Source organism: Dasypus novemcinctus, chromosome 1 (genome assembly GCF_030445035.2).
Source record: "Dasypus novemcinctus isolate mDasNov1 chromosome 1, mDasNov1.1.hap2, whole genome shotgun sequence".
Taxonomy (NCBI): domain Eukaryota; kingdom Metazoa; phylum Chordata; class Mammalia; order Cingulata; family Dasypodidae; genus Dasypus; species Dasypus novemcinctus.
The window spans coordinates 199,507,054-199,530,445 of NC_080673.1; the positions used below are offsets into that span (position 1 = coordinate 199,507,054).

General features: G+C 39.6%; 1 protein-coding gene, 1 long non-coding RNA gene and 1 other non-coding gene across 5 annotated transcripts in view; 1 reads left to right on the forward strand and 2 right to left on the reverse strand.

The window, feature by feature from the left end:
* The window catches only part of CLNK (cytokine dependent hematopoietic cell linker), a 261,778-nt gene that overhangs the window by 235,715 nt on the left and 2,671 nt on the right, over positions 1–23,392 (forward strand). For all 3 annotated transcript variants that reach the window (XM_058301030.2, XM_071217299.1, XM_058301032.2), the window contains exons 15-18: positions 1,749–1,789; positions 7,699–7,832; positions 10,801–10,878; positions 14,117–14,272. In XM_058301030.2, coding sequence (XP_058157013.1) covers positions 1,749–1,789; positions 7,699–7,832; positions 10,801–10,878; positions 14,117–14,272 — 409 coding nt within the window. The remainder of the gene's footprint in view (positions 1–1,748; positions 1,790–7,698; positions 7,833–10,800; positions 10,879–14,116; positions 14,273–23,392) is intronic.
* LOC139439662 (uncharacterized) overlaps positions 1–23,392 on the reverse strand; it is a 108,111-nt gene that overhangs the window by 49,794 nt on the left and 34,925 nt on the right. The window lies entirely within an intron of this gene.
* LOC111765039 (U6 spliceosomal RNA) lies at positions 2,753–2,859 on the reverse strand. Its single transcript, XR_002797501.1, has one exon. It is a non-coding gene; the product is annotated as a U6 spliceosomal RNA (small nuclear RNA).

Sequence of the window (23,392 nt, forward strand, 5' to 3'; positions counted from 1 at the left end):
ACTTGCCATGCAGTCACTGAATGCAGGACATTTGCTCATGCTGTTCCTCAGCCTATAACATTTCTTCCCATACTCTCTACCCTACACCTCTCTGACTTGCAAACTCCTCTTCAGTCATCAGATAAAACCACAATGAACCCAGGAGATAATGTTAACCCATTCCAATGTCAGTGGAAATAAAAAAGGCCCAGAGGGGATGGGCTCCTAGCCACTGAGGTCACATCCAACACCAAAGCCCAAGATTTTTGTCAATAGAAATCTGGCCAGTGGTGACAGCACAGATGGTTAAATCTGCTAGCACTTTTCTCTTCGAACAAGCAGTGGTGATAACAAAAAGCAAATACATACTCTGTTGATTGCATCAGTGCTAAAAAGGGTTAGGTTTCATTTAATTAACCTAGAAGCTTTAGTCAATAGCATATTCTACAGCATGTTCTGTGTAATTAGATTTAATTGCAGCAGGACCTGGGGTTCATAAAGATGATGGTGACCTCAACACACAGTGAACCCAAGAATTAGAGCTAAGTGTTAATCTTGGTAAAGCTATTTGATAAAAAAGTCTTAGTAGCATCTTTTGTGCTTGTTTAGAAATGCGTATTGTTTTTCTTCATTGTCTTATATTTTTTACAATTCCTTTTACTTTATGAGTTTCCTTTTAATTCACAGTTTCCTCACCTAGTTCACATTTCAAGAAGGAATAATTTCTCTGCTATTCTTCCATGCTTTGTATGGCTCTCCTTCAATTAGTAAATAGTTTCTATATGTGATGAGCCCCAACTATCCAAATATTATTTTCTTTGGTGACTCTAGTACAAGACCAACTAAAATCACAACTTCCAGAAGTGAAGAATCATGATCTGTGCTCACTGAAATGACATGGAAAGGCCTTGCATGGGTCAGCCAACTTGTTCCACAGCTAATGTCTGTCTATGTTAAGGAGGGAGGAAATGAGCCTCCTATGGCCTTATAAAACAGATCATACTTTTAGCATTTCCAGTAAAATAAAAAGAGCTTTATAAAGGTGATTTAAGGCCTGTTTTAGTTTGCCAAAGGACTGCCAATCCAAAGCACGAGAAATAGGTCAACTTTTATAAAGGAGATTTGGGGTAAAAGCTTACCGTTCCTAGGCTATGAAATATCCAAACCAGGGAACCATCAGAGGTGCTTTCTCACCAAAGTCAGCTACTGTTGATCCTATTGTCCAGCCACATGGGCAAGATGGCCTCTGATCTTTGTGGAGGTCCCTGCCTTCCCCTCCAGAATCTACCGTCCCCCAGAGCTCAGCTGTGGGCAACCAGGCATAGAGCTTGTCCTCTATCAATCTCAGCTGCTCCTCTTTCTTCCCAAGTTCAGCTGCAAGCTCGTAGGCATATGGCCCATCTCTCCCTGGGCCTCAGCTCTTTGAGCCTCTCAGGGTCCTCTCTCCTTGCAGCTTGGCTGTGGGCAAGGACTGGAGTCCTTTCTCTCATATTCCAGGATCAAATATGGTGGCTTCCTTCCTCTGTGTGTCTGTCTCCATTTATATCAGACCCAGCAAGAGGGTAGAGGCTCAACCTGAGTCACACCTCACTGACATAGTTCAGTTGAAAGGGTCTCACACCCACAGGAATGGGTTAGTTGAAAAATGTAATCTTTTTCTTTTTGGGATTCATAAAATAATTTCAAACTGTCACAAGGCCATTATCATTATGGAGTTCTACCCACCATGGGAAATACTAACATTCTTTCCATTGTAACATTTCCTTTAGCTCTTCATTCATGACAAGCGACCACAGAGGGCAAAGCAGAGGTAAGAACACATTACATAAGAATTAAAAAAAAAAAAAAAGGTGTCATTAGACTACCGTATTCCTACCCTGTGACTTAGCTTGTGAAACTCAAAGTCACTGAGCTGATGTATATTGATGTCATTTGTTCATTCTCACTGATATGTAGTATTCCAACATGTGAATATAATATGATTTTTATCCAAAATTAAATACGATCACTTAAGTGTGTTTCCCATTTTTTTGCTCTGATGAATAATGCTGTTATAAACATTATCGTACCTCTTCCCATGCACATAACATAATTTCTCTAGAGTATCTCTAAGAGGGAACTTGCTGTGCCTTAGGATATAGGTCTCTTTTTCAAAAAATTCAAACACTAATTATAATATTGACTCTGGGTTATTTGGGGTACAGATAAGCACATGCAAACACAAATGTGCAAGGCCCACTGCTTAACACATAGGAGGTAACTGATACATTTTAGTACCTTCCTTCTTTTCTTTTCTGTACCCTTTTTCCTCCTCCAGACATTCCCTACCTAATTCACCCATAGACCTAAGGGTGCCTTTCCAGGCCTCCATCACATCCTTTCTTTTCTACCATATGCCATTTATTTTGGAAAACCAATCTGATAAACTCATTCCCACTCATGTACACATTGTCACGAAGAGTTTTCAAGAGGAGGATTCCTTTTTAAAGGAATGTGGCCAAGGGGGATGTGAGTAACTCAATGGACTCACTCTTTTCTTTTAGTTTCTCTACACAAGTCTCTTCTGCCCCTTTTATTTTGTTTTGTTTTTGTTCTTTGCATCTTCCCCTTTTTTTCCCCAAATTCTACTCAATTTATTCATTTTTTAAAAAGATATTACATTAAAAAAAATATGAGGTCCCCATTCGCCCCCACCATCCCCACCCCACCACTCCCCCCACAGTAACACTCTCCCCCATCATCATGTCACATCCATTGCATCTGGTGAGTACATAAAAATATGGAACGCTTCATGAATTTGCATGTCATCCTTGCGCAGGGGCCATGCTAATCTTCTCTGTATCATTCCAATTTTAGTATATGTGCTGCCGAAGTGAGCACTGCCCCTTTTATTTATTTATTTTTTTAATGTTATATTAAAAAAATATGAGGTCCCCATATACCCCCCACCCCCCTTACCCCACTCCTCCTACAACAACAACCTCCTCCAACATCATGGGACACTTACTGCACTCGGTGAACACATCTCTGAGCACTGCTGCACCACATAGTCAATGGTCCACATTTAAGTTTTTGTGGGTTTTTTTGTGACTCTATTTTTTTTTTGTCTTTATTTGTTTTTTTAATGTTACACTCAAAAAATATGAGGTCCCCATCTACCCCCTTACCCCCTTCACCCCACTCCTCCCCCCATAACAACAACCTCCTCCATCATCATGTGACATTCATTGCACTTGGTGAATACATCTCTGAGCACCGCTGCACCTCATGGTCAATGGTCCACACCATAGCCCTCACTCTCCCACAGTCCACCCAGTGGGCCATGAGAGGACATACAATGACTGGTAACTGTCCCTGCAGACTCACTCTTTAAAAAGGTAATGTCAGGAACAGCAGCCTAGCTCCTAGAGCTGGGTGTATGAAGACGAAATAGCTGAAATATTCTGGAAGTTGCAGGGGATGAGCAGGCCCAGAAGGGGCATTTACTATGGAGGTTCTACGACTAGTTACAGAATGATGAAACAGAATCACAGCTTAGAGAGGAAGCCAGAATCTCAATTTGGAAGACAAAATCAGGCACAAACAAAACATGAAGAGCAATTCAAGAAAGCAACACAGCGTTAGTGAAGGTGCTGGCCTTCACAGACAAAAGTCTGATCAAGCAGCCTAGGACTGCTGATGAGTTGTACTGGGGTCTTTTAGACTGTTCTCTACTTATAGAAGAAACATGGATGCTTAAGGAAGCAGCCCTAGGACAAACAGGAGAGTTGCTTTGGTTGAAGTCTTCCCCCAGAGCCTACAAAAAAATCATTAATTCATCTTTCTGTCAACAAACATACACCAAGCACATGGTATGCATCCAAAATTAGACAGGGTCCTGAAAAAGCAGAAGAGAGGAGAGTCCCAGCTCCTCTACCAACCAGTGTCCCTGTCGTGCGTGTCCATTAATGTACTGCATATTCATTCTACCAGGTAAATAGTCCTCTCTGGAGGACCAGTACTTGGCACAGATTAGGTACAGAAAGCACATTATCCCTGCACTCAGAGAGTTCTCAAGAAGATCTAGTGGGGCCCTCTAAAGCTCAAAGGTTTTACCTTGAATGCCTCCGATATTTGAGGCAGTACTTTTAAGGTAGAATATTTCTTTAAAAAAAAACAAAATCAACCCTGATATGAAGATATCATCCTCATTTTATAAATGAGAAAGCCATTTTGGAAATGTTATAGTTTAGTTGTTGCCTGATAAACAGACTTGGCTCAATTCTCTGGTAAATGAATTCACATTAAGTGATTAGGTACCTGAGCCAGTGGGTCTCAGGACAGAACATAAGTATATTTTGGTATGTTGGAAGAAGAGCCCAGTTTTGGGTTGTGAATGATTTGATTTCTTATTTTGTTCACTAATGTTTCCTCTCTTACTGTACTTTAAAATATTCCTTAAAATAAATGGCTTTTTTTCTTACAAAATTACTTTTTAAATTGTATGTAATGGTAAGTTAAAATTTTCTAATGAACATTTATGGAATACCTGCTTCAAAAATAAAATGTTTTGATATAAGTTACAAAAGAAAGGTCTAAAGCTGTGCTTTTCTAATAGTTACAACCCTAGCAGTCAATATTCAGAGTGTTTAGAATGGGTCCAGGCTCTGTGCTTTAATATTTTAAAGTAAGAATTTTAAAATATTAGCTATTATTCACATCAGGACGATTCTACAACCCATTTTTATTAGGCTGCCCTGCCTTTATTATAAAAACCTTTTTTATTAGGTCATCCTGCCTCAAATTTTATTGATCTGCTCAGTATTCTCTCCAAGATTCTCCCACTTTCCTTGTGTCAATCTCTTAATTTCTGTGAACCTCTATTTTACCAATAGCAGAGTTCCATTTCATGAGATTATAAAGCTTAAATGAAATATTTTATATGAAAATGTTCTCCAAAGATTAGCTGTGGCCATTATTTTAGAATAAGATTATTTGTAGTGGGATATAAGCTCAGAATTTCATTCATTCATTCATTCATTCATTAAATCAGTCAACAAAGATCCAATCAGGCTTCTGGGGGAAAATTGCATGGCAATATTTTTTTGTTTGTTTGTTTTGCTTTAACTCATTTTCTGAATAGATTACACATGCATAGCTGTTTTCAAATGCTCTCTTTCAAGTAAGATTTTTTAAAATATTCAAGCAACACACTCAGGCTTGAAAAATAATAAATCAGTTGCCACATTATCATGAAAAATTCATAATCACTGAATACTATTATGTATGATACTCATTCTAAGTGATAGGAAATGCTGATAATGGTTATTTTCCTCTCTCAAGTATGTCATTGTTTCAATCCATGTTGGAAAAAATTTTATGGCCATTTAAACATTAAGTCTCTATATACTGTTACACTATAATTTAAAATAACATTTTTAAAGTCTTTTTTTATATCAGTATAGCTCTGTCAGCTTTCTTTTGTTTAGGATTTGCTTGATGTACTGTTCTTTATCCTCTTATTTACAGTATCTCTGTGTCATTTTTTAGATGTGAAATTAGCACATAACTGAAATTTTCAAATAAAACTGTATCTGCCTTTTAAACACTATATTTACACCTTTTCTAGTATAGTGATTACTAATATTTGTGGATCTTTTATTATTTTGTGCCTTCTGTTAACAGTGCTTTTTATTGACTTTTCGTTTCTTTTCCTGCAATATATTGGATCCATCTCTTCTTTATTCCCCTTTCTTTCTATTTTTCTTGGAAGTTATACATTCTAATTCTATTCTTCTATTGGTTACCCTTAACATTTTAAATAAATGCATGCTTGAATTTAAAAGAGCTAAAGCTCATAACCTCTTCACAAATATTACAAGAAAATTAAAATACTTTAGTTCTGGAGCTATGGATTCTGCATTGTGTTTGAAAGTTACATTCCTGTAATCACTTTATTTTATGTATAAAATAAAATTTTAAAAATATGGATGACTTTAGGTTTATTCTTATTTTACAGGTCATAAATTGTTGTGTGAAATTAACCTACTATGATGAACATAATTTCAGCTTTATGTAATCAAACATAGTTTCCACCAACAAAACAGTTTGATAGGCATTATAAGCTATAACAAATATTCTTCAGCTTAGAGTTAAAAGCCACAGTCCTTGGAACATTAACATACTTCAATGTTTTAGGAGTGCTCTTTGTTCTTCTTAGTAAATGTATTAGAAATTTGGGTTTTTGATGACAAGAAGCTAAATCAATACAGAAACATTCTAGTTGTCATGGTAACTGACATGTAAATATTTACTCGTTTTCTTTTTCTAACAAAGTATTTTAGTGTTTGTCTCCAAAATGTATGGGGTCAAAAAGCATCCAGTTCTTTCCAAATTCTTGTTAAGTTACTAATCAGGGTGGTAAATTTTGCCACCTTTTCTAGACTAAATTCAGGCTATAAAGCTTACAGTTCTGCCTTCACACTGATCAACTGTCTTCCATTTATTTGTTATTATTATCCAGTATTTTAGTTCTACATTGTTTTTATACTCCCAAGACTCGATGATTGTTTTATACATTAATGCTTGTTTAAAATTTTCAACGTATTTTTAGAATTTTACTTTTTCTCACTATTCCTACTTATAGTTCACTCCTTCCGTGTGGCTGTAATTTCATGAAATTCATCTTTTAATGGTGTTTACTGGAAAAACATAATTGGAAATATGTTATTTTAGTTGAAGTACCTAAAGAAAATACCATATCAAAATTTGACATGTGGTAGTATCTTAAAGCTTAGGTGCCATGTGAAATCTAAAAGGATATCAATGAATTTCTTGTACTGTATTACTTTTAAATCCACTGGTCTGTCTTTCATAGTGAATGAATCTTTAACCCAGGAATCATTTTGTGGCATGATGCAGTGGTCCTTTGAAAAACAATGATTCCCAGACTTGTGCCGGTCTTTCAAACGTTTACACATGTTATATGTAATTTTGCTTTATGTTATTTACATATGTTATTTTTAAAATTACATTTGCAAATAACTATTGGGATGCTGTCATACTTGCCACAGCAGACACAAGCTTTCCCAGATTCAACTGTGCACTTGAAAAATCTAAATTTATAATTGGTAATAAATACTGCGATTTATTTTTCTTAAAGTGACCAGCTCACTTTATTGTTAATAAAATGTCTGCCAGATACCTAAGTCTGAATAGCCATAATATGCCTGTCAGTCATTGTTTGAGGTTAAAAAGATGGTTTAAAAAAAAAAAGTGTTTAAGTAAAAAAAAAGGGGGGGGGGCATTACTGAATTGGGAATGAACTTATCACACTTAAGAAACTGAGTTCATTACAGCAAAAGCCAAGTGAGGAAAGGCGGGTTGATGAGAATGGGGAAATAAGAGCTAGGTCATTCAGGGTCTGATGGACACAAGTAAAAAGTCTGGATTCTCTTTCAAGTATAAAGGAAACCATGGAAAGGATGTTAACCAGTGGAGTAACAATGTCAGAATTTACAATTTTACAAGATGACTCTGTATGCTCTATGGAAAGAGAGAGGAAGTGAGAGAACAGTCCAGAGGTGATTATGGTCAATTGAATAAGAGATAATATTGGTGCAGACCAAGAGAGTCACCAGAGAGACAGAAAGAAGGAGATGGGGGCAAGCACGGTGATTAAGGACGACAATCTGAGGCAGTAACAAAATCATAATTAAATATGAATTTATTTTTTCCCAGATCATAAAGGAAACCTGCAATCCTACTCTCCTCAGAGATGTCAGTCCCCAGTCAGCTACATCCCTCATGAAAATAAGCTACCCTATAAAAATATAAGCTGGAGAAAACCCTTCCCTGCAAGGTCTGATGAAAAGGTAAAAACAGACACTTCTCGGCCACATCTTTCTAGAAATACTTAGCATCAATTTAGAATTTCTTCAACAATGACTAAAAGGAAATTAGTATGATTGACTTTAAATTTTTTCTTCCTAGCTACATATCATTAGGTTTTTATAGTAAAAAATATTTTGCTTTATAACACATTATATTGTTCTTTTTACCAGATTCTTTCAAGTAAATATTGCCAGATTCTCAAAGTAATCATTAATCCATAAAAAAACAGAGATATTTAAACATGTGTTTTATATTTACTGGCTGTTCAATAATCTTTTGAGGGATTAACAAGATTTACATGTTTGCAATTATTTCTCCAACAAAAGATCCACATGTTACATACTCATTCCATTTGCAGAGTCCAACAACCATTTACTGAGCACTTACGTGTCATAGAACATGCTAGAAGTTAAGATTTCTGCCCACTGGAGATTTAAAGGGAAGAGAGGCACAAAGACAACAGACATGTTCTTGTTTGCCCTTCTGTGTCCTGGTTTCTTTCTAAAATATGCTCCATCCCTGCAGTCAATTCTCCAGACCATTTTACACTTGCATTTGCCTCATAATTTCTGCGGAGTTTATGGGATTTATTATTAGAAAGAATAAAGAACTATCTTGGGGTAAAACTTTCTTTGTAGCTTGTATGCTCTTCTCTCCATCACCTCATAACACTACTCATCAAAATCTTTTACTAATAAAGTACTGAAGGATATGCTTATTCTGTCTCCAATCCTGTATCCTTTTATTGCTTAGTAAATTGGTATAGCATTCACACGGGCTTTGAAGCAGAAGCCCAGTATACAGAATATATGTATAATTCCTCATAATTCACACAATATCCCAAAGCCCCTGTATTTCTATTACTTTCTACCTTGGTTCCAAAAGGAGTCTCATGAACTTATGTTGAACATCAGGAAATTCTCTGCACACATTTCTTTGAATGCCCCTTATTACTTGCCTGCCTCCCTTTCGTCCTGCTCTCCTTTTCATAAGCACTTCGTAAGAACCCCGGGTTCTAACTTGACCCCAAATCCGAAATCACAGCCCCTCCCAGACAGCAGGGTCCCTGATAGACATGAGAGAGACTTGGACTAGATCAGGGCTCCCCTGATTTCAGTGATCTGAATACACCTTTAGGATGTGTGGCATGTCTATTAAGGATTTATGTAATGTTATTCTTAAGTTGGCTCTTTTTTACCTAAATATATAAATAAATTTTTAAATAATTATACTAATTAATATCATTACTTATTTGAACAATTACATATAATTAAATAATACATATTTAAATAGAAACTCTGTATCAGGACTCTAAATAAACAAGCAGTATCCAGTGCCCTAGGGAGGAAGTTGCTGCCATGCAGGCAACAAGAGGCATTACCTTGTGGTAGGAGCTCAAGGCTTGCATTATGAAGACTGCTCTTCTTTGAAAGGAGAGATTAGAAACATCAGAGACACTGATGAAGGAGGTTGTTGATGTGGGAGGAGTGGGGGGAGTGGGGAGTAGGGTATATGGGAACCTCTTATATTTTTTTAATGTAACGTTTTATCTATGTATCTTTAAAAAAAAAAGAAAATTAAAAAAACTTGCTAAAAGAAAAAAAAAAATAAAAGAACTAGTACCAAAATGAAGCACTCCTCTGCAAGTATTTCAAGAGCAAGAAGGAACAGAGGGCCAATTCTCCCCTCGAGGGATTCACAGTTATTTCAGGCTGGGTTTGGGCGCCACTTAAGCTCACCAGCCATCCCTCACGTCCACAGCTGGGGAAACACAAGTCTCGTAAGTCCGAGTCTTCCAACTTGAACAAATAAAAACCAGGGCCTGTGAGGCTCCAGCGAGCCCAGGCCTGTCAGAGCGCCCCAGGCACAGCAGCCCGGTCTCCTGCAGGGGGTGCTCCGGGGCACCCTCTCTGGAGCCCAGGATCCTGCTGCCCGGCTAGGGGGACAGCTGGGGCTACCTCTGGCCCTCCAGGCACCGATGCCCCCTCTAGAGCAATTTATTCCAAAGGAGGCCTCAAATCAGCAGTGGGTTTTGACCTTGGTCTTGAAGGAAGACTGACCCAGCCAGGTGGGCAAGGAGGAGGGGGAGCAGGAGGGACTCCTCGCGGGGAGAACTCCCGCTGCGCCCTGAGGCCCCGAGTCCTGACAGCGGTCAGCAGGCCCGGCCACCCGGATGGCGCGGGGCACGGAGGCCGCGCGGGGCACGGACGGAGCCCGCACGTCCTTCCCAGGGGGCGCTCGGGTGCTTGGTGCGTGGGATGGTTTAAGATTCTGACTCTTGGAACCCTCTGAAGGCGTTTTGGGTCCGTGGCACGTTTCCCCGCCTGCCCATCCTTCTTCCTACTACCGTGGGTTTTAAAATCAAGAGAAATCTCTTTTAAAAATTTAACATTAATATAAATAAGGAAACACGGCACAGAGGGAAAGCCATACAGGCTTGGGTTCAAATCTCCGCTCAATGCACGTGACTTTAGTTGGGTGCACAAAGATGTCCCCTAATAAGCCTCCCTCTTCCCTCTCCCTACTCTTTTTATGGCCACTGGGAGGGCACAGGCCTAGGGGAACAAGAGACCTCCCCCTCAATAAGCTTTGGCAGCTACAGATCCAGAAAGCTTCATAGATTGACAGCAGCTCTCCAGTCTGAGGGTGGTGGCAAAGGGCCTTTCTCAACTTGAGGGAGTGAGATTTCTGGATCTTTTCAGTGGCGGGCTCTGTCATGACAGTCAATTTTTGTAAGTCCTAAGCTGCCATTACTTTGCTTGTGTCCATTTTCCCTACATGTCTGTGGGCTTCTCCAGGCTCAGGGACTAGATTTACTCACTGCATATTTACTGTAAATCAAATTGGGCTTAGGCACTGGTGAAACAAAAGTAAATAATGAATGAGTTCAATAATTACTAGTACTTCTTTTTGACCCCAAAATACTCATTATGGAACCTGTACCTGCAGAAAGCCCAGCACCACAACTGGTACATTGGAGAATACAGTCGCCAGGAAGTTGAAGAGGCGTTAAGGAAGGAGAACAAGGTAGCGTCCTGCTCCTGGCCTGTTGTCACTGTGTCTGATGTCACCTCGTGGTTTGCAATGCACTTTGAGGTGGTGGCTCTTTATCACCCTGTGTTTCCTAAAGCTGGGGAGGTTGTAACTGAAAAGGAGGTTTAAAATGGAGAGTTGGAGATTGAGACTCAGTTTTGCCATTTATCAGCCATGTGACTTTCTTGAGTCCCTAAGTATCTTTAAGTTTAGGTTTCTTTATTTGAAAAATGAAATACTAATCGACCCTGAGGGGCTATTCTGAAGATGAATGGAGAAGCCAGGATTTAAATAGAGGTCACTGCCACTGCATCTTTTTTCTGCAGTCTTCAAATTTCACTTCCTTATTAAAGGTCTACCCAAGTTACACTGGAGACTTTACATCTTACCTTCTGCAGGTAAGGAGCTGAGACCACCAATACTGTTGTAGTCAGAATAGGATAGGTTAGGCTGTGGTAACAAACAGCCCCCAAATCCCAGTTGCATAGCATAACCAACCCTTATTTCTCACTCATCTTCCATGCTGAAGGCAGGTTTGGTGGGGGATCCAGGCTGCCGGAGACTCCATCCAGCATGTGGTTCTACCAATCAGACAGTAGCTCTTAATGCCTCTGCTCAGAAGTGACCCACTTCCTGTCTGCTCACATTTCTCTGGCCAAATTAAATCACGTGGCCAAAACTAACTTCAAAAGGGGAGAAGAAGGGCAAACCGACACATAACCAAAAGGAGAAGAGCGCTGGGTTATCTGTGATTAGGTCAAACAACTACCACAGCTATCATCAAAAACAGCAAATATTTATTAAGCAGCTACCATGAGCAGAGTTCTGGAATAGATTGTTGAAAAGTGACAGAAAGGCTCTCAAGCCTGAGGTGACATTGAAACCTACCCTCAACTAACCAGTACAGTGGTCATTATTGAAGAGGGGAAGACAAAATTAGTTCATCAGTGAATGGATGAATAAAGTCCCCACCAAATTTTGACAAAACCTAGCTTTCAGAATTGTGGTTGTAAAATTAAATAAAGTAAATGTCAGTTGATAACAAAGTATCTTGAGCATATTAGGAATAACTGGAACAATTTCAGGTCCTAAAGGTGGGCACCTGAGGCTCAGCACAGGTCCAGCTCATGCTGAGAATGTGGCACAGCCTGTGTTCTAGGTGAGAGCTCTTTCCACATCATCACAGCTGCCTCCAGGAGTTCATTTCCTCCTGGATGGGGAGTCAGGGTGGCCACTTTTGCCCGGTGATTTCTCGCCAGGAGAACCCTCCCCTCACTCTCCGTGCTCTTCCCTGTGGAATCTTGCCACGTTTATCTCTGCTCTGGCATCATGGGTTCCAACCTGGCCTCTCTTCTTGGCTAATCAGCTGTGAAAAAGCCACTGCACTTTCTGGACCTTCCACCCATTGGGACCTGCTCTTAGAAGCCCTACTTCCTAGAGCCCATGTGCAGATTGTGCTCCAGATTCCTGGAGCCCATGTGTATCATATGTGTCACGTAATGTCCTTTCAGGAACGTCTGTGTCCTCGATGAGTGCTCTCTTTCCTCCCCTTCTGTGTGCCTGCTTCTGCTTCTTCCCAGAAAACACAGAGAAAACAAACTCAGTGGAAAGGACTTCGTAGTTTCTTTTTCCAACTGTCTCAGTTAGTTTATTTCAAAATGTGTTTTCTATTTATGAAAGACAATTTAATTTAAATCACATAATTGCCCAGATTCATTTTGTCAAACTCATTGCAGAGTTTAAGACATAAAATCCCAAAATCAGCCATGAGGCTTAGCCTTCTCTCCCTTTCTGATATTTGGCAATGTTCTACACTTGAGACTTAAGGTTCCAATTATGACTGAATGTTTCAGGCAGAGCAGGTTCCAGAGAATTCCTCAATCCCACTTTATAAACTCAGAGGCTGGTGTATTTAAAGAGCAAGAATTCAGGATTGACTGTTAGGTATTCCATTTGCCATCTGTGAAGCTTTAGGGGATTTGCTTAAGCTCTTAGACCCTAATTTCCTTCTGTAAAACATGGATAAAATACCAACCTTGAAGTCTACATAAAGATAAAAAGATGTAAAGCACTTGAGAGACATTCTCAATAAGCATTAGTCAATAGCATCATCATAACATCATTATAGTTATTATTACCACCATTATTATGTGAATCAAGTATAGTGCTTGCTTAAATATCTTCTTTATAGACCATTTATAACCATTTTTATAGCTCTATGCCATTGCAGTTACAGATTTTCAGTATTTTTCATCATATAAATGACACGTTGTAGGCGTGAAACTAAGCCTTGTAGGTGTTTTCATGTTCAGGAGATTGTTCCATTTCTTAACCTTTCACAACAGACTTCTCCCCTGAACTCTTACTTCCAGAGTGCCTGATAACTTCTGATCCATGGCCAATCCTCAGCCCTCTGACTCTGTGACACTGGAACTTCTTTTGGAAACCCACCTTGGCTTCTGGGACGCACAGTCTGGGTTTCCCTTCTTCTCTCTCTCAAACATCATAGGGTCCCTTCCTGTCTCCTATTCCTCACCCGATACTTGTCCTTACCTCATCCCACGCTGCTTATTCTCCTCCTTCCCTCACAGGATGTCTCCCTTCATTTAGATAGCAATGAATCCCAAATGCCCAGCCTCTTTCTGGGACCCTAGTCCTGCATTGTCATCTTCCCCATCTAATAAGCTAGAACCTTCCCCCACTCAAAGCCTGCAGTAGTTCCCACCATCCCTAGAATAATACCTGAATATCTCAGGGAGAAGAGGGCAAAGGGCTGATCTGGCCATTGATGATTGAAGAGGACACCTGGGAAACACAAGAATTACTTCATGCAGAGGGAGTAGCATGTCCAGAAGCACATGGTACTGCTGGGAAGTGGTGGCTTGCTGGAGCTAGGATCCAGGGGCAGGAGGAGGAGTGATGAGAGAGAAAACCACAAGACTGGTTGGTGCATTTTTTTCTATGAAGGCAGTGCTAAGGTTTAGACTACCTGGAGGACAAGAGGGATGAGGGAGGATTAGGAAGGGAGGGTTAAATTCTGAATGGTACACTCCCAGAAAATTACAGTATGCCTTATACATACTGACACTCAATAAACACTTACTGAATTAAATTGAATAAAGAACGGGTTTACCAAGAAATAAAGCTGCCGGAAATCTCATAGGCATTGTCATGATTGCAAGGCAGGGACATGACATGCCTGGAAAGGAAACCATTATTCTTTTTGCCTCAGGATGGGACTTTCTTGGTCCGAGATTGCTCCACGAAATCCAGAGCAGAACCCTATGTCTTGGCGGTATTTTACGGAAACAAAGTCTACAATGTGAAGATCCGTTTTCTGGAGGGGAGTCAGCAGTATGCCCTGGGTACCGGACTCAGAGGAGATGAGGTGGGTAGAGCTTGCCAGCTTCTCTTTTTCAGGCTAAAGACAAAAAAGGAGGGTATTTTGGGGATGCTGGCCAAGCATCCGTGACTGTGGGACAGGGAAAGAGCGTGGAGGTGGAGGCTGTAGTCAAAGCCTTCAAGGCCCCTTCCCCAGCCACTCAGCTCAACTGGTTAGAGACCAACCCCTGAACTTTCCATGCACTTCCCAACCTGCTTTGCCAATGAAAGATAACTCATTCTGCAAGACTCAGCTAAAGTCTGCCTCCCCTGCAACCTCCCCTGTAGTTTCCCTGAAGCCAGTGCTGATGTGACATTCCTACCCTCCTGACATGTTAGTACTAGGTGTGTGTTGTCTCCCAACTGAGCGAAGAGCTCAGTCTCAGGATTCAGTGCTATGCCAAGCTTGCTTCTCCTTAGTACATCTGTTAGTCTATGGATAGGTGAAAGAACAAATGAATGAACACATTCATTAACAACTGCATCAATAAATCAACATGAAAGAAGCAAGAGATTTTCACTGTATATCTATGCGCTAGGGCTCATCGGTGTTGTATCACTTCATTTGGATCTTCAGTAATTCTTTGACACAACTTTTGATTGTTCCCATCTTCAATACAGGGAAAGTGAAGCTCAGAAAATTAAGAAAACAGCCAGAGTCACCCAGGTACTAAGGGAGAGGGCCAAGAGAGGCTGCTCTTTCAACTCTTCCTTTGATGAATAAAGGAAGGAAGGAAAGACAGAATGAAAGTGTTCAAGCTCTGAGTCATCTTTATCAATTGAAGCGTGTCCTCCACAAAGACATGGTCAAGTCCTTACCCACAGTTCTGTGCATGTGATCCTATTTGGAAATAGGATCTTTGAAGATGCTATTGGTTAAGATGAAGCCAAACTGGATTAGCGTGGGCCCTCATCCAATATAATTTAGAGGAAATTCAGACACAGTGAGAGACAGAGAGAGATGGTCATGTGACAGAGGCAGAGATTGAGTTTTACTGCCCCAAGCCAAGAAACACCATTGATTGCCCACCACCCACCAGAAGCCAGGGAAGAAATGTAGGACAGATTCTCCCCACTAAGAAGCCCTGCCAACACCTTGATTTTGGACTTTTAGCCTCCAGAACAGAGACCATACATTTCTATTGTTTAAGCCAACCAGTCCATGGTACTTTGCTACACCAGCCCTGGCAAATACAATCATCATTCACTCAAAAGGGCCCCACACCCACAAGACTGGATTAGTTCAAGAAAATTTTTTTCTATTTGGGATTCATAAAAAGAACTTCAGACTGTCACACTAGACTATGGTCCCCCCCAACTAGACAACCATATCTAATGGGCTTTCCAGCCCAATCTCCTTTAATTCTCTCTAGGTGCTCCTAGCTCATAGAAATTCTCATTAACAGCAACAAAAAAGCTTTATATGATTTTTAAATTCTTGATATTAAGGATTGTTTCTTTCTTAGAGAATTAGGAAACTGGAACCACATAGCCTACATGTACTAGGTCCTCTTTGAGATGCTGTTTAATTTGCTACTTCATTTGTTTCTTACAAAAGCTGGAAAGGATGCATAACTAGCCCCTTTTACATGAGGAAACTGAGACCTAACAAGATTATAGCTTTTTTCCCCCTCAACATGCATACTTGGTTTGCTAATAAAAGAGAAAATGAGTGACTATCATAACATTTAATGGCATATAATTAGATTTTCAGCTCTTGCTCACTGACTGACTGCCACGTCAAGTAAGCAGTTGTCATCCATAACAGCCCATAAATTAAATGCACTACTCCCAGTTGCTGCTCTAATTATTGTCACAGAGGACTCCTTAAGGAATTAAATACCAATTTAAAGAAGACCTTTTCATTTTCACCTGGAATTTTCTCCTCCCTATGCCCTCAAACAAGAGTTTCTTTTTCACATATTTAACACATGCATGTTTACTGTATGCAAGCACTATCCTGGCAGCAAACAATTATTAAATAACTTAATTGATTTAGTCCTCACAGCAACCCTATGAAGTAGGTGCTGCCCATATCTCTATTTAGCAGAGGATAAAACTGAGGTACAGAAATAGTAAGTGACCTACCCAAGAAGGCCCGGTGCCTATGTGCCGAAGCTGAGATTCAAAACCATGTAGTCTGGGAAACGGATGCGGCTCAAGCAGTTGGACTCCTATCTACCATATCGGAGGTCCAGGGTTCAATGCTGCATAGGCAAAGCTGGCCCACACGGTGCGCTGGCTTACGCAGAATGCCACCCCATGTGGGAGTGCTGCCCCATGCAGAAGTGCTGGCCAATGCAGAGAGCTGGTGCAGCAAGATGACACAACAAGAGACACAGAGGAGAAACAATAAGAGATGTAGTAGAACAGGGAGCTGAGGTGACACAAGAGAACAATCGCCTCTCTTCCACTCCAGAATGTCTCAGGATTGATTCCCAGAGCTGCCTAATAAGAATACAAGAGACACAGAACACCCAGCAAATGGACACAGAGAGCAGACAACGGGGGTTGGATGGGAGAGAAATAAATAAATAAATCTTTAAAAAAAAACATGTAGTCTGCCGAAACCCTCACTTCCTCATGTAGTCTGATATAATATCATGGCCAAATACCAACAATCCCTGGCCTGTTTGAAAACAGCTCAGAACACTGCAAATGGAATCATCTTTAGCAGGTGCATGGATAGACTGTGCCAGACACTAAGGGAAAAATGGCCATTTAGGGGAGTGGATGTAGCTCAAGTAGTTGAGCGCCTGCTTCCCACGTACAAGATCTCAGGTTCAATCCCCTAAAAAGACGATGACCATTTACAGGTGATTCTTCCTGCCTTTTACAGTGTGAGTCCTTTGACATGCTAAGGAACAAACTCCCATCCTTAAAAGGGATAAAAGAGATTCCCAAGGCTGCTAAATGCACACCAGCTACTTTATTGATGCTCAACTAAGAAAACAGCATCTTGATCCAACACTGCAGGAAAATCTTCATGGGAAACAGAGCTTTTGAGGATAATTTCAATTCCATATAGCTTTCTGGCCATCACACAAACTTCAGAATATAACCACACATTCAACGGAAGCACCAGCACCTACCTCATGAGGGTTATTCTAGGTGTAAGATGAGATGATGTGATAAGCATCTCTGACACATGGAGGTGAACAAGAGCAGCGGTTCCCATTTTAAATGATTCTGAAACATCCTTTTATTAGGCCTAGTGACTAGGCATAGGCAGAGAAGCTCACACCAGGCCTTGAGAGTGAGCCGTGAGAGTGAACATGTATGTGGCCGCCAGGGGAAGGCATGGCACATCCACGCCTCTGACATGCACGGAGGGCGGAGGGTGATGAAACACACATGCCTGTGCAGGACACACCTGGCGTGATCCATTTCCCACATGTTAGATACCTGGGTCAGGCAGGTAGCCATGTGCCTAGAAATTCATGGCCGAGTTCAGATTTGGAGATTTCCTTTTGTATTGGTTTCCTGCAGCTGCTGTAACAAATCACCACAAATTTGGTGCCTTAAAACAACAGAAACATACTCTCTCACCGTTATGGAGAGCAAAATCCAGGTATCAGCAGGGTCATGTTCCCTCCAAAAGCTCTATGGGGCAATTCTTTTTTTGCCTCTTCCAGCTTCTGGTGGCCCCAGGCATTCCCAGGTTTGTGGCCGAATCACCCCAATCTTTGCCTCCAAAGGTGACCTCCAAAGGTGGACCCGTTGTGCCTCCTCTTTGCTGTGGGAAACCTCCCTCTGCCTCTACTATGTAAGGACACTGGGCTGGCATTTAGGGACTTCCTGGATAATCCAGTATAAACTCCTCCCCTCTGGTCCTTAATTTAATCACCTCCTTTGCTATTAAATAAGGAAATAGTCACAGGCTCTGTGAATTATGTCTCAGGCACAGCTTCTTGGCCGGGGGGTTGTCTATTCAGCTCAGGACATCCATTTACTCAACTAATGGCCAAGCATTCACTCGATGCCTACACTCTGCCAGACTCAGCTCTCCCTGCTGGGGACATGGAGACGAGTAAGGAAGAGTCCCTGCCGCCGAGGAGCTGATAGGTCCATCTGTGCGCATCGATGCATGTGCCAAAGCAGGAGGGAGAAGATGGGAGATATTTAATGGCTGGTGGAACTTGCAGCCCTGGCTTGCCTTAACCTGCAGAGCTTTATCTGCTGCTAAGCATCATTCCTGCATCTATTTTACAGATCACGTTCGAAAACACTTCCGTGAAAACTCAGGAAACTGACCAATGACAATTATTGGAACTTTCCTTATCCTGCAATGTTTATAAGTTTCTGAAAATTATAATAGACATTTATGTGAATGTCTATTAAAAGCTAAATTAAACTTTAAAAAACTAGGAAAATAGAGACAAATTAACCCATCTATTTCTTGTTGCCCCATCTGCTTCTTTCTCCTCCTTTTCTCTTCCTATTTCCTGCACTGATCTCATTCTCTTTTCTCTCTTTCCTTCTCCCATTCTTATGTGTGTACTAAACAGTTTTATTTAACTTATTGGCAATAGGAAATTGCCTACAGTGTGCCCACCCAAAAGATTTAAACACAAAACACAAAAGATTTAAACATAAACATGAAAGGTTTAAACAAATTTTAAGATCAAATATTAGAAGGATATTTCCTCCTACTTTTTAAATAGTTAAAAATTTAATTATTTAATATAAAAATAGAAGCTTAATTAAAATATTTTTTAAAGTCTCTTTAGGGTAATATTTCAGATGCAGGCTTATCAGTAGAAGCCAATAATGAGAAATGACAGTATGATGAATTGTTTCCTACTACCTGTTCAAATTACAGTCATATAAAATGTCATCATGTAGTGGATTACTAAAACAATTAATAGTGGGTTGATTATTTGGGGGCAATCCAAAAGAAAACAGGAATGAGCATAAATAGCAAGTATTTTCCCTCTGAAAATGAATACAAGGAAAGAGGACTTCCTTTTTTAACCAATTTTGTGGAAGGATTCTGCATGAAAAGTTTCTTTTCATTAATCACTTTTTGTTTTGTCAAGTGTGAGAAAAAGAGGAAGAAAATGCTGTCCTTATCTTATAGCTGGAAGTGAAATTTGGAAGTTTTCTTTCTTCATATAAGGACTTACCTAATAGTCTATAAACTCTTACATCACATTCTTGGCAAACCTAGAAGGCAGGAAGTGATAATAAAGACTCACATATACACACACTCAGTGTGTACCAAGCTCTCTTCTAAAGGCTGTACACACATCAATTCATTCAATCCCCCCATGACCCTGGGAGGAAGGTCCCAACGTCACTCTTCATAGATGGAGAAACTGAGATCCTAAGACTTTAAGAAACTTGCCCAAGTTCACACAGTTCATAGTGGTTGTCTCAGTTTTCCAGTCTGCTATGACAAATACCACACAATGGGCTGACTTTAAAAATGGGAATTAATTGGCACACAGTTTCAGATACTAGAAGGCTTGCTTCTGTCTGGTCGATAGCTTTCTATTGGCTTTCCCATTACGTGGAAGTGTCCTCTCCTTTATCTTCTGGGTTCCATTGACCTCCAGCTTCTGGCCCCTCCCTGTGGCCTCTCTCTTTCTGAATTTCTTCTGCTCATAAGGCTCTCCATTAATCTGGATTAAGACCTACCTCATCCAATTGGACCATACCTTAACTAAAAATAGCATCGTCAGGAGGTCTTATATAAAATGAATTCACAGGAACATGAATTACCATTAAGAACATGTCTGCAATGGAATTCGTAATTCAACCTATCCTAGCAGGAGAGCTGGGCTTTGAATTCCGGCATTTTGGGTCCACAGTGCCTTCAGTTATTGCTGTCCTACTGTGGCTAAACAATTAATATCCCCATCAGACAACTGAGAAACCATCCTGCCTTAGCATAGGGTAAGAACTAATATTTATTGGGTACATATGGGGTGCAGTCAAGTAGATTATCTTATCCAAAACTGCCAAGTTAAAAGGCTAAAAGGAGGTTAGTCACCTCCAAATTTAATCAGGACTCTTTCGTGTAAAAAAACAATAACCTAACTCAAATGGGATGTTGGTTTCTGGCATTGTTACTGGAAGGACCTGGACAACATCAAGAGGCTGATCTACCCACTCCATGGAAAGGGAAAAGAATAAACATGCATCACTACTTACAACCTTGGGTAAAGCGACTCATCATATACCCTGAAAATGGACATGTAAGACCCATGTAGTTCTGCTGTTATCTTTAATCACATACAAAACAATGGTGAATAATTTAACTACTAGCACACTCCTTAAATTAGGCAGAGAGAAAACTATATCTTCTGCAAAACTCTTATTGGGAAGAAGTCACTGGGAGTCCCATATCCATTTCAGATGTCTCAAGTGCAATATTAAGGTAATGCATTTTTTTTTCAGCTTTATGTTACATGAGCCAATAAATTTTATTACATTAAAAAAAGATTCTACTTACAATAGGTCTGAATGCACTGGAATGGATTAGGCTTAAGAATATGTTTTTCTGGGGCACATACAGCTCCAAAACACCATACCTTGAATTTGGTTCTCAGAGGCCAGAATATCAAAACTCTTGCTTAAACTCATGCCCATTGTCTGTTGGCTAAGCAAATCTTTAATTTTAATAGATTATGCTTGATGTTGTTTGTGTTATTCTTAACATTTTAGTGTTCATTCCTGTAAGAGGATTTTGTTCCAATACCTATAAAGATTAACCGTGTAGCAAGCTTTAGCCAAATAAAATATAAGGGAAGGGAAGAATGTGGATGCAAGAGCTTAGTTATCTTTAAAAAACAACAACCCCATTTTCTCTTTGACACTTGGGTAGAGACAGTAAAATCAGCTTTGGTTCCAGAACGAAGATCTGTAGCTAACACATTAATCATGACTTAGAACTAAATATACACAAGAATTGAAAGTGCACTCAAATAGAACAGAGCCTAAGTACACTTATACATTGCCACATTATTTTGTAAACTTATCTTAATGATTAATACTCATTTTTTTTCAAACAACCCAAATTTTTTTATTGTTTTTTTTTTTTAAGATACATAGATCACACAAAAAAGATAATGCGTTCTTGGAATACTTTCATATACTGAAATGGATTCAAAACTCACTTAACTGACATTCCAATTATAAGGCCCCTCTATAAAAAATATGTCCAAATTCTAAGAAGCCAGGGAGTTGTAGGAAAGCTGTAGAAAGGACATACTTATAGATCTGAAAGCATTAAAGCTGTCTATTAAATTCTGACCGAGTAGTCTAACTCAGCCACCAAATACCTTCTGAGAAACCAATAGGCCCCAATTAGTTTGAGACCAGAGAACTTGAGAGGTGGGGAAGATGTTAGAACAAATGTTCAAGAATGAATATTTCTACAACAACTATCAGGTTTCCAGCCATTTGTTGTGTAGCACATTATCTCCTCTCATCCAGAGGTAGTATTCTCACACCTATTATAAAGATTAAATAGAAACAAAGCTTGAGGCTCAGAGATGTTAAATTCTGCAACAACATAAGCACATAAATCGGGGCATTGAGTTCACATAGTGTAGGCTATGTCCACTACACTGTATATTTTAATGCGAAAGACAGAAATAATGTCCATTTTAAAAAAAGCTTAAGGTGGCTATATTTAGCAATCCTAATTAAATCATTACATTGTCTCAAAGAAATTTCTTCTAACCAAAACTTCCGTTGAGAAATTCCCATCAAGAACTTCCAGCTACTCTATAACTAAAATACTGGATAGTGGGAGGAATATCAATGTTGCCCCAGCAAAGAGCTTTTTGGTGAATTAACTTGTATTCCCAAGCAGGACAGACAATGCCCTTAAGAGGACTGAGGGCTGAGGCTGAGGCTCATCCATAATACGGCAGCACTAGCCCCTCATGAGTTGTTGTAAAGATTCAGCAGAGTAGTTTACACACTGCACTTGACTTAAATTTACCCAGTACTTATATTTTGCCATTATTATTATTATTCAGATAGATCGATTGTTTGCCCATTGAGAAGGTTCCATTTTATTTTTGGATTTTATTTTTGGATTTTGGATTTTAATACAAAGCATACTTTGTATTATATGAAATAACTAATCAGAAAAAAAATTAGTTATGCAGCATTTTTTCATTTTAGTTATATTATTTGAAGACAGATACCTTATTTTTCTTTATAGAAATCCACCTAATAAGGGTTCTAAAATCATTTGGAACCATTTATTCAACAAATATTTACTGACTATATAATATGTGCCAGGCATTGTGTCTGTATTAATATATACATACCATGCATGGTCTCTCCAAATGAAGCTCCCAATTTAGAATTCATACGCTTTAAAACAAAAAAGGATACAAATCAATTTATATACTAGTGCCTGCTCTGGCACTTGGCAAATTGTAGGTATATGACAAATGCTTATTAGAACTATAAAAATATATCCTTTGATTGATATTTTAACTCCTTTAGTCTAGTAGGGCAAAGGATTTATGTCTAATATGTGCCCATATAATAACTGATTGAAACACTTGTATAAATGCCTTTTTACATATAAACATCTTTATCAAACTCAAATTCAATGTAGCTCAGAGAGAGTAACAAAGTCAAAAGACACACAATGTGAAAAATACTAAAACCTGCAGCATTTTAGAGAGCCAAGCAGCATGGTATGTAAGTTCAGAGGATGAACTCTGAAATCAAACAGGTCTAGGCTTGACCAAATTCTAGCTTTATCCCTTACTAGCTGTGCAACTTTGGGCAAGCCCCCAAAGCTCTCTGAACCACATTCCACCTCTGTCAAGTGAAGACAATAACACTTAATATTCAAAGAACCCTGCAGGAGAGGTGAGATAATACTGCTTTACTTTGTGCACAGTGCTTTACAGATTACAAGCAGGCTTGTGATTCATAACAACTGGCCATTGTTAATAATGCAATGGTATGCGTCAACCCTATTCCTTTTGGAAATGTACAAATGCAAATGGTAGCACTTCAATGGGGAAAAAGGTAGGCTGTTTTTAAAGCAACAATTTTTATAACACTCGGAAAATATCTTTAGGGTCCCATCACCAAACATGTCAGATTTTTCACCTTGGACTTTGAATTCACTTTAAAAACAGGAAAAAAT